General features: G+C 28.7%; 1 protein-coding gene across 2 annotated transcripts in view; it reads right to left on the minus strand.

Annotated features, from left to right (window-relative positions):
• Positions 1-14,249, minus strand: part of LOC129972386 (potassium channel subfamily T member 1-like) — a 452,573-nt gene that overhangs the window by 147,334 nt on the left and 290,990 nt on the right. For both annotated transcript variants that reach the window (XM_056086510.1, XM_056086511.1), the window contains exon 6: positions 1,738-1,797. In XM_056086510.1, the coding sequence (XP_055942485.1) occupies positions 1,738-1,797 (60 nt within the window). The remainder of the gene's footprint in view (positions 1-1,737; positions 1,798-14,249) is intronic.

Consider the following 14,249-nt stretch of genomic DNA (forward strand, 5'->3'; position numbering starts at 1 on the left):
TTTTATATTTTAGAGCACAAAACGTTCCATTCAGAATGATAACACGCCGAAATCGAAAAATGGGAGGCAGTCACGACTACCACGATCTTCGAAGATTTCCTGCCTTGCCGCCTACCCCCGTTATACGTTCAAGAAATACAGAGAAGAATAGAAGTAGAAGTAGGAGAAAAGAAGATGCTAAATTGTCTGTGTAATCGAAAAGACTAGAGGAAAATGCAATTTTTTTCTTCGATTCAATAATAGAAGTAAGAAATGCATTCACATATTATACAAAGTGCGGTTGGATGTTAGATGATATACTATGCTATTTTTTTCTTGAGAATATAGATTCTTTTAAATTTTTTAAAATTGTCCCCTCTTAAAATTGTTTGCAAACATAAATTTTTCTCTTTTTTTATGTTTTGTACCACATAAGTAGCGGAATTTACTACTAATTGGAAAATAACCTGACACACCCCTAGTTTGTTCGGTGAAACAATTGGCTATGGATTATGGATATTTCCAGTTAGCAGGAAAAACCGAATTTTTTATTTTTTTAGAGGAGGGGGGGGGGGGAGGTTGAAAGAAACGTCCTACATTTTTTATTGATAAAAAATCTAAATTTCGAATAAAATATCCCAATTTTTTTCGTTTTTATTTGCAAGTAAAGATTTCACACTAAAATTGTGAATTGGAAATTTTTTGATTAATGCATTTTCAGTAAATTGCGTGCTAAAAACTATCGTTCGAAAAGGTTAAACTTCTAGCTACGTATCATGCGATTTCTCCGGGTTGGCAATCAGTCTATTTTCTATTGCATAACCACGTTTTTTGCAGTTCAGAGTGTTATTTTTACGATAACAGATTTTTATTAAAAATATTATTAACGTGTAACGTATAGCATCAGTTCACTTTGTTTGAAAAATATTTGAATTTATTTGCAAACATCGCATCTAAACAGCAATTTTAAAAACTTACGCAGTCAGAGGGTTAAATCGTTGAGCTAAAGCTGTAAAATTTGGCATGTGTTTCTTTTCGGTGTTACAATACTCACTACGAAAGGATGTTTTGAATTTTTAAGTTTTCATTAATTAAAAGTTAATCGAAATTTTAACACTTTTCTAATTCCAAAGCATATTATCGTTATCGTTATATATATCATGCTTGTAAATTTTTCATCTGATTTCAATAACTATTTCAAAAGTGATTAATTTTTTAATAACTAATGCAACTTGCTTATTCCTTATGAAATAATCTTGTATTTTTTTTATATAATTATTTTCAATGTACGAGATAATAAAATATCTGAAGACAAAAATAATATCAAACATGTATTGATACTTATTACTATGAATTGTTGTCATTAAATAGTTTTATTGATAAAATTATTTTTATAAAAGACAATTCTTATAAGAAATTTCTTTTTTATAATTTAATTGAAAAAAAATGCCCTTTTCAGAAAAAAAAAATGCATTTTTAACTAGTTAACTGTCTCCAACTTCTTCCGAAAATGCGTATCGAAATTGCCATAAAATAAATATATTATATAAATAATATATAAATATAATATATAATTAATTATAAATATAATAACTAAACAATTATTATATAAATATAATAATTGCCATTCAATAAACTCGTCATAACGCAAAACGTTGTATCTTGTCCATGACAACTATACTTGTCCAGAATAGTTAACTGATTAATAATGTTTAATAACTGTTAGTATTTTATAATTAATGATCGTTTTATACTCACTTTGTAACCTAAATACACTAGAAGTAAGGCTTCTGATAGACTCACAATGGCTAGCACCGTCTAAGAAAGAGAAAATAGCACAATTAATAAAATATATACTTATAAATTGAAGCATATTAACATATTATACATTTTACATTCACAACTAGAATAACTAGAATCGGAATGAACATTATATCTTTTCAAAGATATTTTTGCTAATAACTAATTTAAAAAATTAATTTTTTTTATTAATTTGAAGAAAATTGATTTTTTGATTATTGATATTTTGAAGAAAATTGATCAGTTCAGTTCTGAAACAACTTTTATTTTATAAAAAATATTTAAAATTATGTATGCAGAAATATTTTGTTTCATAACTTCGTCGTCTCTCTAAACATATAAATTATAAATATGTATTTTTGAAAATTTTCGTATTTTTTGCATTAAATATATTCCTACATTGCATCCTGTAGCCATTTGACTATACGTTTTTATTTCCATTTATAAGTTTCACATGACTGTTACAAAAAGAATTATGAGACTTTGGAAACCTTTTTTTTTCAAATGCTTTTAGATAAATATTTGTAAAAAAGTATACATGTATACATGACAATAGTGGTACTAAGATTTAAACTGGAAATTTGGGAAAATACAAATGCAGAATGAATAGTTCTATTATTAAAAATATTATATATTGGAATGGTTTATTGCTTAATTCATAATGTATCCCTTCAACACATTTTAATTTTTTTTTAATTTCACAAAAATATAATTTAAAAATTTTAAATAATTTTTCTAAATTGTATCCAGCTATTCAAAACACATTTTTTTTGGGAGGGGTGGGGGGAGGAAAAGTAAAATGTCTTGCATTTGTAAAGTTGATCTATAAAATCATTTAAAGTCCTATATATTCAAAACGTTGCCTCGTTTAGTCAAGAAAGTAACATGTGTCGATGGTAAAATGACTATGCTGAATGTGTTGAAATAGGTTTTAGCGCTCCTAGCGGCGAAACGAGGAAGTTACAAAAAATAACTAGCAGGTATCGGCCGAAATGTCCAAGAAAAATGTACGCCAAATCATGAAAAAACACAAGAAAAAGTTTCATAGTGAGTTATTCAAAAGTTTCTTCCGTAGTATTGGTGGAGATATTTGCACTAAAAATTATGAACATTCCGTTATTTGATGAACGATTCATTATCAAATTTAAAGAATGTATTCCACGTTATATCAACAATTTTTTCGAGTTAAGCAACGAAGAAAGTAAACAATATAATAAAAATTAAAATTTTGAAAAATGCACTCGGAGGAGAGAGTTCTGAGAATATGTTTTTCTGTTTTAAAACTGACCCTTTTTCAAGTCGCGGAAAGTTCATAATTTTAATCGGGAAGATTTTCGCCAGTTTTACAGATAACTCGGTGAAGTTTCTTCCTCTCTTTTTATTATAGTATAGTCCACTTTTTTGCACTGCGCTTTTGGCAGACTTTATTTTTTGTAACTTCTTTATTTTGTTACTGTTACCAGCCTCATTAAGTTCAGTATGTACACGATACTTCCTTGGCTATACGGGACGCCGTTTATAATTTAAAGATGCTTTACCAATCACACTAAATAAATTTGTGTTACGTATGTTGTAATTTAATTTTTTTTTCTTTTTTGCCTGATTTGAAGTATGGTAGAGTAAAATTTATGGATTTTACACGATCATACTTCGTACTCGAAAAGTAGCAATCAATGAAATCTTTATATTTGGTAGCATTGGAAGAAGTAATGGTTTTCTGTGTAACTTACTTTCGAATTATTTATTAGACTATTAAAACGACATCCAGTTTTGAAGATAAATTTTATTTAAAGAAAAATAATTTCCCTTCCATTCTAAAACGAGTTTTGAAGTTCAACTCAAACATTTTGGTATAGACTGAAACGTAGAGAAAGGAAAAAAATATTAAATAAAATCTAAATTCTTCTAGTTTTTTCCCACCAAAATAGTATTATATTTCCAAGCAGAGAATGAAAATATTTTCATATGCATATTATCATAATGATGCACAACGTCAATACACAATGTGTTTAAATATATACATATATAATACATAAATAATATATAATATAAAAAAAACATTTTTAGACAAAATGTAATAAAATAAATTGTCTTCTTATAGTCTAATAACTTTATGTTCAATGAAAATGAAAATATCAGTTTCACCAAATAATTTTTAAATTTCATAAATTTTGAAAATTTATTTTTTAAAATTAAAAAAAACAACAACAACATTGAATACAGTTTGCTGTGTCGATTGTTTTTTTTAAAGAAAAAAACAGTCTAAAACTATTTTTTTTCTCATAAGTTGTTAATTATTTTTAGAAAAGAATAACCAGATTTAATTAGCAAGGTAAATAGTAACAGTGAGATAAAAAATAAAATTATCTACAATTTTTTAACTCAAGAAGAACAGAAAAGCTAAATGCAAAATGAACTTTAACTATATGTGGAAATAATAATAAAAATAATGCTTTTAATAAGGAAAAAATTAATATTAATAAATTTTGAATAAAATAAAAAAAATCTAAAAATTTTGGTTAAATGAAGAACATCCATGCAGCAGTCCATTTTATGACTGCCAAAATTTTTAACTAAAAAAAATCAACAATTTAATTAATTGTCACGAGAAGTTCTATAAAATTCATTTTTGTTATTGCAGATGTAAACCAATTGGAGGAAAATTAATTCAATAGTTAGAATTTCTTTAGATCATTCTAGCAATCCTTTTTCTAATCCAAACAATAAACTCTTTGCACAATTTAGTATTTATAGCTAGAAATGAATTTCCAATTTTAATTACATAAATATTTTTCCAAAATTTTAAACATTTCATTACTTGTTATAGCGATTATAAAATTTTAATGCTACATTATCTGCAAAAAACCTCCCTACAGTTACGCAGTTTCATAATGGTATCATGGGTTCACAAATTTATAGAACCATAAGACTTTTAAGTGAAAGGAAATTTGGAATTCCATCAAACTACAAAATCGATTTTATTCTCTTCCTCATATCACCCACAAAGTTCTCTTTCAACAAGTTTAATGGTTTTCAGCACAGGAAATGTGGAAAAATGGCTTTTCTATCAGCACTTTTGGGGATTTTACATTCATTTATTTGTGAATAATACATTAATTCATTTTCTCACAATTAATTCAAAACACAACTCATTTCAATATTTTGTTTTTATGATTTATTTCTAATTGAGATTCAACCATTTTCTGTACAACAAACAGCAATAAACTTTGAATAACTTCCTTTCTTTTTTTACCGCCGATCCGCGTTCAAAGTCCCGTTTCATTAGTTAGGGCATGATAAACCGAAATTAACATGACATCCCATTTGTCCTCTCTATTGTTTCAGCCATCGGAAACAGATAAAACTAATCTAGTTTTAAGTTAGATTTGTGGCTTCTATTAAGACAGAAACGCGGTTTTAATTCCCGAAGAAAGGCTAGTTTAAGTTTTCAACTTGACATTTAATTCGATTGTCATGCTTGATTTTACATTTATACAGGAAGTAAATCCTATGGGAAACAATTTATCTCTGGATGGTTGTCAAGTTTTCAGATAAAAGCTATTGTTTTAAATTGGCTTAATATACAAGGCTGTTTAAAGCAACTGCCACAGTTCCAAATGATTACGAATTATGATTATAAGTAGATATTTTGAGTAATCTTATTCACAGGTGATGTATGTTCAACCAGAGGTCTCTCTAAAATTTCCTCACATACTCTGTAATAAAGATGTTAGCTCAAGGAACGCCTTACATGGTACTGGCGTACAGTATTTAACTATTAACCTTTAGCGTGAATTTAGCATTTTTATTAAGTCTATCGTGTGATTCTAGGCGATTTTTTTAGATTAATTCCTGACATGCGGTTAATAGTATCCAAAAATCAAATTTGTGTTTTAGATGCATTTTTCCCAACCGATTGAAACAAAAATTTTACACAGAACTACAAAGTCACATGCTAGATATGATATATCTAAGTCATTGCATTTTTGAGTTAACGATTTTACATATTTCTGAATTCATATTTCTATCAAATTTTAAGCAAAATCTGACAGGCGGTCAAACCTCTGCACAAAATTTGACAAGTGTCCTCGCTATAAATATGTGTACCGAATTTTTTCTATCTAGCTCTCTTCGTTTGTAGTTATTGTTTTAACTTATATTCGAACAATCGAACAGACAGACTTCCTCAGAATAGATTGTACTCACAACTTGATAGAAATGTACAAATTTGGTGTTAAGACCATATGCCAAATTTTATTCGTCTAGTTTAAAGCGTTTTTGAGTTGTCTTTGTCACAGACACGCAGACGCATATCTTTCAAAAATTCAATTTCGAACTCAGGAATGTCTAAAACGAGGAGATCCGTCAAAATTTGGAGAATTTTTTGGCGATTACAATACTTTATTTTATACGTTGTATACGAGAAAGTAAAAATGATTCTTTTGAACTCAGTTAGGCACAATACTTGGAAATTTATTCGTCGTTAGTTAGAGATGCTCGCCAAATTTGAGAATGAATCCTTTGATGATAATCATAAAAATCATTTAATAGATTTGCAAGGATTAAAAACGTCTACAACTACATTATAAGCAACTATGAACATAAAACTAATTTAATACAAACAAGCTTTATTTGTGCACATAAACAATGCCCTATGTTACTTTTTTGGGGGAGCTAAATGAAGAACACTCATCCGGCATTCCATTTCATGACAGACACTTAGAAGAATTTTGCCAGCCTTGGTACGTTTTCGATAGCCACTATCGCATGTGGCAACTGAATGTGGCACGGCAATCTAACTCAATTCCGTATAGGTTAGTTTAAACCTACTAAAATTATTTCTTCTGTCTACATTTCATTGCGATATTTCCTGTTTTAATGCCTCCTTTGCTATGTTATGGTGAAATATATAATCGAAAATAATATAATTGTTTGTTTGTTTCTTATGGCACTTGCCACCGACAAGCCCGCTGTTACGAAGACAGCGATTTAAGCCTGAGGGGGAACGTCTCTTATTTTTTATAGCAGCGCCAACTAGGGCCAAGAGTACGACTTTGCCACTCACGCATCACTCATTCGCTTGCACAACCCCTTTTTACAGGAGGGCACATTCACACATCTCACAGATAGAACAACAGAAGAACAACCATGCCCAAACCGGGACTCGAACCCGGGACGCCCAGATCACGGGGAAGACGCGCTACCCCTACGCCAGGACGCCGGCGAAAATAATATAAAGAATTGTTTACATAGCAGTGAATAGGATTGTGGCAAAAATGATGCCCATGTGACAAAGGAAAGTAACTTAAGAGAATTATTACATAGGGAAATATAATTGAAGCTTTATACTTTATACTTTTGTACTCCTATACGAAGTATGAAAAAAGAAATTTTCGTAATCGTTAAAAAAATCGAACTAGAGTTTTTGACGAATCTACATCTTTAATTTATTCCTGAATCAGGAAAATACATTTTTGGAATTACGTCTTTGAGCAATAAAATAGAAAAAAGCCTTAAACTATGCAGATGAAATTTGGTTGAAATGTAGATCAGTAGTTAATTTTGTATCAAGTTCGCCAAAAGGGTGAACGTCCGTCAGTTTGCACTTTTGTATTTATATAAAAGTGATGATTCAAAAACGCCTTGAGCTACCTGGGTGAAATTTGAGTGTATAGTTTAGCAACTTAAATGTACATCAGTAGCTAATTTTGTCCAATCCGTCAAAGAGATGCATATCTATCGACTTGCACTTTTGTATTGATGTTAATGTGATAACTTTAAAACGCACTGAATTGAATTAATGTAATTTAATATGCCATCTTTTATCTATAATTGAAGATCTATGCCAAACTTTAGTTTCAACTGGTGCTAAAAAAGGGGCTCAAAATACTTATTCCATTTTTTGATATTTGTGTGTTAAGCTATTTCTAGTTATTAATCGCCAAAAAAAGTCGCCAAATATCGCAAGCTAATAGTCTTTTTCGTTACTATTTTCATTAATGGCATGCGCTAAATAATACACATAGTACTTTGAACATCACTGTATAGTTTAAAAAGTTTATTACTTGTTAAGTTAGCTAGTATATATTTTTACTTGATTCAAATTAGGTAGGTGTGATAAAATAATACAATTTGTACAATATTAAAGCAATAAAACAGCTAAAAAAGGTACTTTGTACAACCTTGAAGAAACACAAAACATTAACTTATTATATTTTAGATTTCTTTCTCTTGAAGTATAGCATTATTAAAAAAACTGGGCATCTTCCAAGAAAACATATGCCGACAAAACTAACTACACTGTTTTGTGAATAAAAAAAAATAAATGAAAAGAATAAATAAAAAAAAATGAAATCTGCTATAGTAAATTTCAAATTATCATATGAAAATATTAATTTTTAAATTCACGTTGTATCAATCTGACAAAAAAAAAAACTGAATGTTCACACATGACTCCTATTTCGCAACCATCAATATTTAGAAAAACGATGATTTTTGACCATCTCAAAATGATTGGCCAGACAGAAGAATTGAGTATATGGTCGACATTCACGCCAAGTTGTAACTTCTTTATCATTTTCTAATACTCCTAAAAACGAAAAATTGATTCCTCAACAGCGATAAATTGGTAATTTTCTGCCCGTGCATTTTGAGGTTTAAAAACTCCAAACCGAAATAGCATATGTTCTCACATAATAAAAAAATTATCTAAATTTATAACATGATAGTGCTATCAGGCTATATTATCATATAAGATAGATTTAAATCTGTACAAAATCGGTAAACTAATGTTCTCATTCAACAGATATACTTTACGAGATGTGAAATATTTAACAAGAGTTTCGTCTTGTTTCCTAAATATTTTACAGCAACTTATTTATCTCTACATTCATTCCAAAACTCAATTAATTTTGAGTTGTCGAACTTCAGTTTCCCTATTTATTTCTAATTGAAATTTCTCCATTTCCAACTCAACGGCGACAATAAATCTGAAACAACCTCAAACTTTTCCTTTCAGTCGTTTTTCATTTTGCAGACAAATAGCATTTAAAGTTCCTTTTCATTAATTTGAACATGATAAATAGGTGCAAACAATGAATTCCCGTTTGTCCTCTGTGTCGTCTCAGCCACTGGAAAAGGTTGAAACTAATCCGGTTAAGTTGGATTTGTAGTTTTAATTGGGAAAGAAATATTGCTTTAATTCCTTAAGAAATACCACTTGAGGCTTTCAGTTTCGCATTTAACTTGATTAAAATCTGTCTTAAATTTATATGAGAAATAATGCATATGGTAAATAATTCCATTCAAGAAATTCAGTTTTTCAAATTTAAACGATTGCTTTAGTACTAATATATATATATATATATATGTATATATATATATATTAATAATAATGATATATAATATTATAAATTATATAATCTAATATATAAAATTCTCGTGTCACAGTTTTCGTTGCCATACTCCTCCGAAACGGCTTGACCGATTTTGATGAAATTTTTTGTGCATATCCGGTATCTATGAGAATCGGCCAACATCTATTTTTCATCCCCCTAAATGTTAGGGGTAGTCAATTATTAATTAAAAACTAACTTTCCCGCCAAAAAAATCTACCATTTTCCCCATCGCCAAATAAGTAAGGCATCAGTTGTTTTTTTCTCCCAACAGTAATTAGGCTAGGGTTAACTTTTTTTCGACGGATTATTTCAAACGATTCTGTTTATTTTCTTAATGTTTTATGCATTTAAAATTAAACATTGTTAATTAATCCCTGTTTCACATTCATTCTGAAGTACTTTTGAATTAAAATAACACAGAATAAAGGAAATTAAAAATGTCTAATCTGCATAGCGTTACCCCAACTGGCGTAGAAAAATTTACGCATTTGCGTTGACGTAACTGGCGAAGAAAATCCACGCATGCGCATTGTTCTGATTGTTGGCATGACAACCAACGGACGATTTAAATTATTTTTAGGTTAGTTGCATGCTTTTGTAAGTAAAATGTATTTATGTTAGTTATATATTTTTTGTATATGCTTATAGTTTTAAGTACATCGTTTTTTAAGTAGATTTTTTTAAACCTGTTTTCGACCGATTATTTTAAACGATTCATTTTATTTTCTTAGTGTTTGATGCATTTAAAATTAAACATTGTTAATGAATCGATCTGTTCATGATGAATCTGAGAAATTTTTGTTGACAAATTCTTGAGATATTACATAAATTAAGAAAGATATTCTTTAGTGACCATAAAGTTTAAACGCTCAGTGACTCTATTATCAGTAATCATATTATTAAAAAAAATGCTTTGTTTCAGTAAAAAATATTATATTAATTGCAGATTAATCATTTACACTGTAATTTAAAGCATAATTTCTACGAGGGGTAACAGAAAATTAGAGAGATATATATCATGCTATAACTGAAGGCCTTTATAATATTATGAGTGAATTATATGACTATCAAAATTTGAAGTTTTAAAATATTTTGCTGAAGAATCTATTAAAGTTGGAATTGCGTAAAATGTTTAATGGTACGACCGGAGTTTTATCCCCTGCTTGGCGAAATTTTTAAAAATCGCAAACAACGGCCTTGCGAAATGTTCAAAAGCAAAGAAGCAGATGTTCAATTATAGTGCATAATAAAGATTGCCAGCTTTGGTGCGTTATCGCAACTTGGCGAAGAAGGGGGTTAAACTCCGGTTAAACCTATTTAATTATTAAAATTTAAACGAACATTAAGATTGGCGAACCGGCTGGTCGCCAAAGGCGGCTAGTTATATATAATTTTTTATTTATATTACAATTAAATTAATTCATATTTCATTTTTAAGAAACATTAAGATAACCATTATTTCTAGGGTTTTGCTAGTATGAAAATCTTGTAAGATACAGGAAAAAAATATTCTTAGAAATTATAAAATACATATTAAAATTATTTTATTGATGGAATTTAACTCGAATAGGAATAGGAAATAATAGGATATCTCCTAATAGTAAAAATTTCAAATTAAAAGCATAATAATTTTTATCTTTTTATTATATAGTAAACTTCATTTTTTTTACATTGTGCTGAAAGCTTATAAGCCAGTTAACAGCTACTCTACCAGAGCAATTCCTTTTGTATTCTGGTCATGTTACTGGACTGCAAACCACAAGGTCCCAGGTTCTATCCTCGCTCAACCCAATTCACCACAACATAATGCTAATATTTTTGGCATGTTTTATTCTAAGAACCATAGACACAAAAATTAAATGCAAATTTAACCATTTAGTAAGTGTCTCTCAATAACTCTCTATCATCTAACAGAAGAGGATGCATTAGAGGTCATTTACCGTTTTAGTATTTTTTGCGACAATACAAATTTAACTAAGTTAATTTAATCATCATTAATTCGTAGCATTCTGAGTAAATATTCATATAACCCTTTGATAACTTCTTCTAAGGCATGTAGAAGTATTTCTTCATAATAATAGGAATATTTATAAAAGCGAATATTTTATTGTTAAAAGGATTTGTATCTATAAGTCTGTCCTAACCACAAGGTTTGGAAATAACTTTTATATCTCACTGTATATACAGAATATTTAAGTGAGGTTGAAATTTGGTTTGATAAAAGGAAGTGTTGCTAAGGAAATTTTATTAAAAAGAAATTCATTATTAAAGCGAATGCCAATTATCGATCTAAAAATTCTTTTGAATCTCGGACATAATTTGATAAATTTTCAAATTGTACCTTTTTTGAAAAATATTAAGAATCAAAACTGAAAGCCCAACGTCCATTATTTCAATTCCATTTTAAGATATCAAAATCTTTAAATTAAAAAAGAAATTCACCATTTAAGAGAATGTAAATTATCTAACTAAATATACTTTTGACTCTCTCACATCATTTAATAAATTTTGTTAATTTTTGAAAGAATGTCCATTTTTTCCGAAAAATATTAAGAAGCAAAACTGAAAGTACTGCGTCCATTGTTTAAATTCTATTTTAAAAAAGTTTTGAGGTCATTATTCGAACTTTTTCTAATTCAACAAAAAAGCTATCAAATATTTTCTTTCATTAATTTTTATTTACTCTTTTTTCTCTAAAGTTCAAAGAATTTCATCGCTGATCCGTAGCAAAAAAAATGTCGACTTGCGACAGCGGTCGAAATTTATTTTTTCTCTGATTTGGCAAGGACCCAAATTAGATATGAAGATTCACGAAAATAATTTTTATGTAATTAAAATTCTGATGGCACCGTTTGCAACAAACTTTTTAATTTTTCTCTTTTCACCGTGTCTTCATTTTAAATTATTTTTTTTATTATTATCGTTAACATGAAAAAAAATAAGCAAAATCAAGATAATTTTCTCATTTCTTTTTCATAATTTTATTTTGTAAGATTTTTTTTTTTGAAATCCATCTAGTCATAATATTAAAGTATTGCTGTATTGATAGGTTAAATCGTTAGAATTTTTTTTAAATACCCCTCCCCATTCAGAATGTATTATTTACAGCAAAAGTATATAATGTTACTGGAATAAGCAGAAATTAACTATTATAGCACCTGGAGTTTTTGTTTGATACATTGGATGAAAGAATGCTTAAATCCTACTAAAAACTTACGAAACATAACTGAACGGAATTGAAAAAAGTATTGATGTTATGGAACGAAATTTTATGGTATTATGTTATAAAATACTATGTTATTTTATAAAATACAAGACCATTTGAACACTTTGGATCTAATATAAAGAAGTATTTCTCATATTATATTTCTTAATAAACTTAGTATTACCAAATATTAAATGAAAAACTGAAAGAATATAGTTGGTGAAATGAAATAAATAATCGATAAATAAAAATTTAAATTAATTAGCGGAGAAATGCCAAATATTAGAAGAAGAATCGTGAAAAATATTGTTATAATCATAAGAATAATGGATCGAAATAAATAATCGATAATTACAAGTTTAAATTAATGAGTCATATTAGAAATATTTAACAGCTGTAAAATTCCTTAACGGGATGTCCTAGATTTTAATACAGTTTCTGTGATGATATATTAAATTCGCTTACGCCGTATCGACAACAGCTAATTGAATGGATTGATTTTTAATGGCAGAAAGGTCAAACCTGACGTAAATTCTTGTTAAAATAATAATATGGCATGACAGAATTTATGATGTTGTATACATGCATCAAATATTATTTTACACGGTTTTGTATAATGAGTTATCAATACATGTTTTCAGGATAGTTGGGCAATTATAAATTATCATGATCAGTAATTGGAATAATATGTTAAAGACATTAAATGGACAATAGTTCATTTCGAATGCATAACATTTTTATATGGGTTAATAAATATGACCAAGGATTATTCTTTACATATATCTTATGTTTAATCCTCTGACCATGAACATAAAGAAGAGGTTTGGATACAGTAAAACTAATGGGATTGCTCCCTGCGTCAGATTTTTTCGTTAGCTTTTAAAATATAGAACATTTTATATTAGCCTTGTAGCAGTTGCATTACTCTTATCTTTTGGATACTAGATGGCGATGCCTGATTAGGCCATCCCATATGTCATCCCATAGTGCAGTGCGAGTGTAATTAGAATGAGATGTGATGCTGAACTGTGAAACCGCGCGCGTGAATGTCTTGTCTTGGTGTTTGTGCTTGTTTAGTGTGTGAATGTGATTATTAAAAGAAATGTTGCTTCCTGCATGGATCATAATAATCTACATATCACCACAGCTTTATATAATTACAGCTTTATATATTTAGCTTCGCCGTATATTGAAAAAATTCGAGTATGCATATTGACTACTCCTCATTTATTGATTGGGCTGAAATTTCGATAAAGATCTACAATTTCACGTTTAAAATTACAAGCCAAATTTCATTGATCTAGCTTGTTGAGTTTCAGAATTATTGAGTTTCTTTGCACACGTTTAAATAAATCGACAGTTGAAAAACAACAGACGAATTTAGCAAAAAATTTGATACAGATTCTTAAATATGCTTATCTGTCCGCCTGTTCGAACATAAGTGAGCACGACAATTACAAAACTAAGAGAGCTAGATAGATAAAATTCGGTACACAGTCTTAATATCTATGTTGTAAAGGCCTGTCAATGTTTGAGTCAAACATTGGTCAATTGACAGGTTGAATATCTGTTCTTTTAAAAACATGTAAGGCGATAATATAAAAACGCAATGACTTAAATATTATTTTTATGTGTGTCTTTAACTCAAATTTAGTATGTGATTTCGTAACCACAATTGTAGGTTGTTTTTTTTTCTTTTCTTTTGTGAAATTTTGTTTTCAATTGGTTGAGAAAACGCGTCTAAAACACAGATTCGATTTTCGGATACTATTAACGTGTACCAAGAATGAATCGCCAAAGCTGACACTATAGATTCAGTAAAAGTGCTAAATTCACGCCAGGATATAATATTTCATAACTATTGTGCG

The sequence above is a fragment of the Argiope bruennichi genome, chromosome 6, assembly GCF_947563725.1.
Source record: "Argiope bruennichi chromosome 6, qqArgBrue1.1, whole genome shotgun sequence".
Classification (NCBI taxonomy): domain Eukaryota; kingdom Metazoa; phylum Arthropoda; class Arachnida; order Araneae; family Araneidae; genus Argiope; species Argiope bruennichi.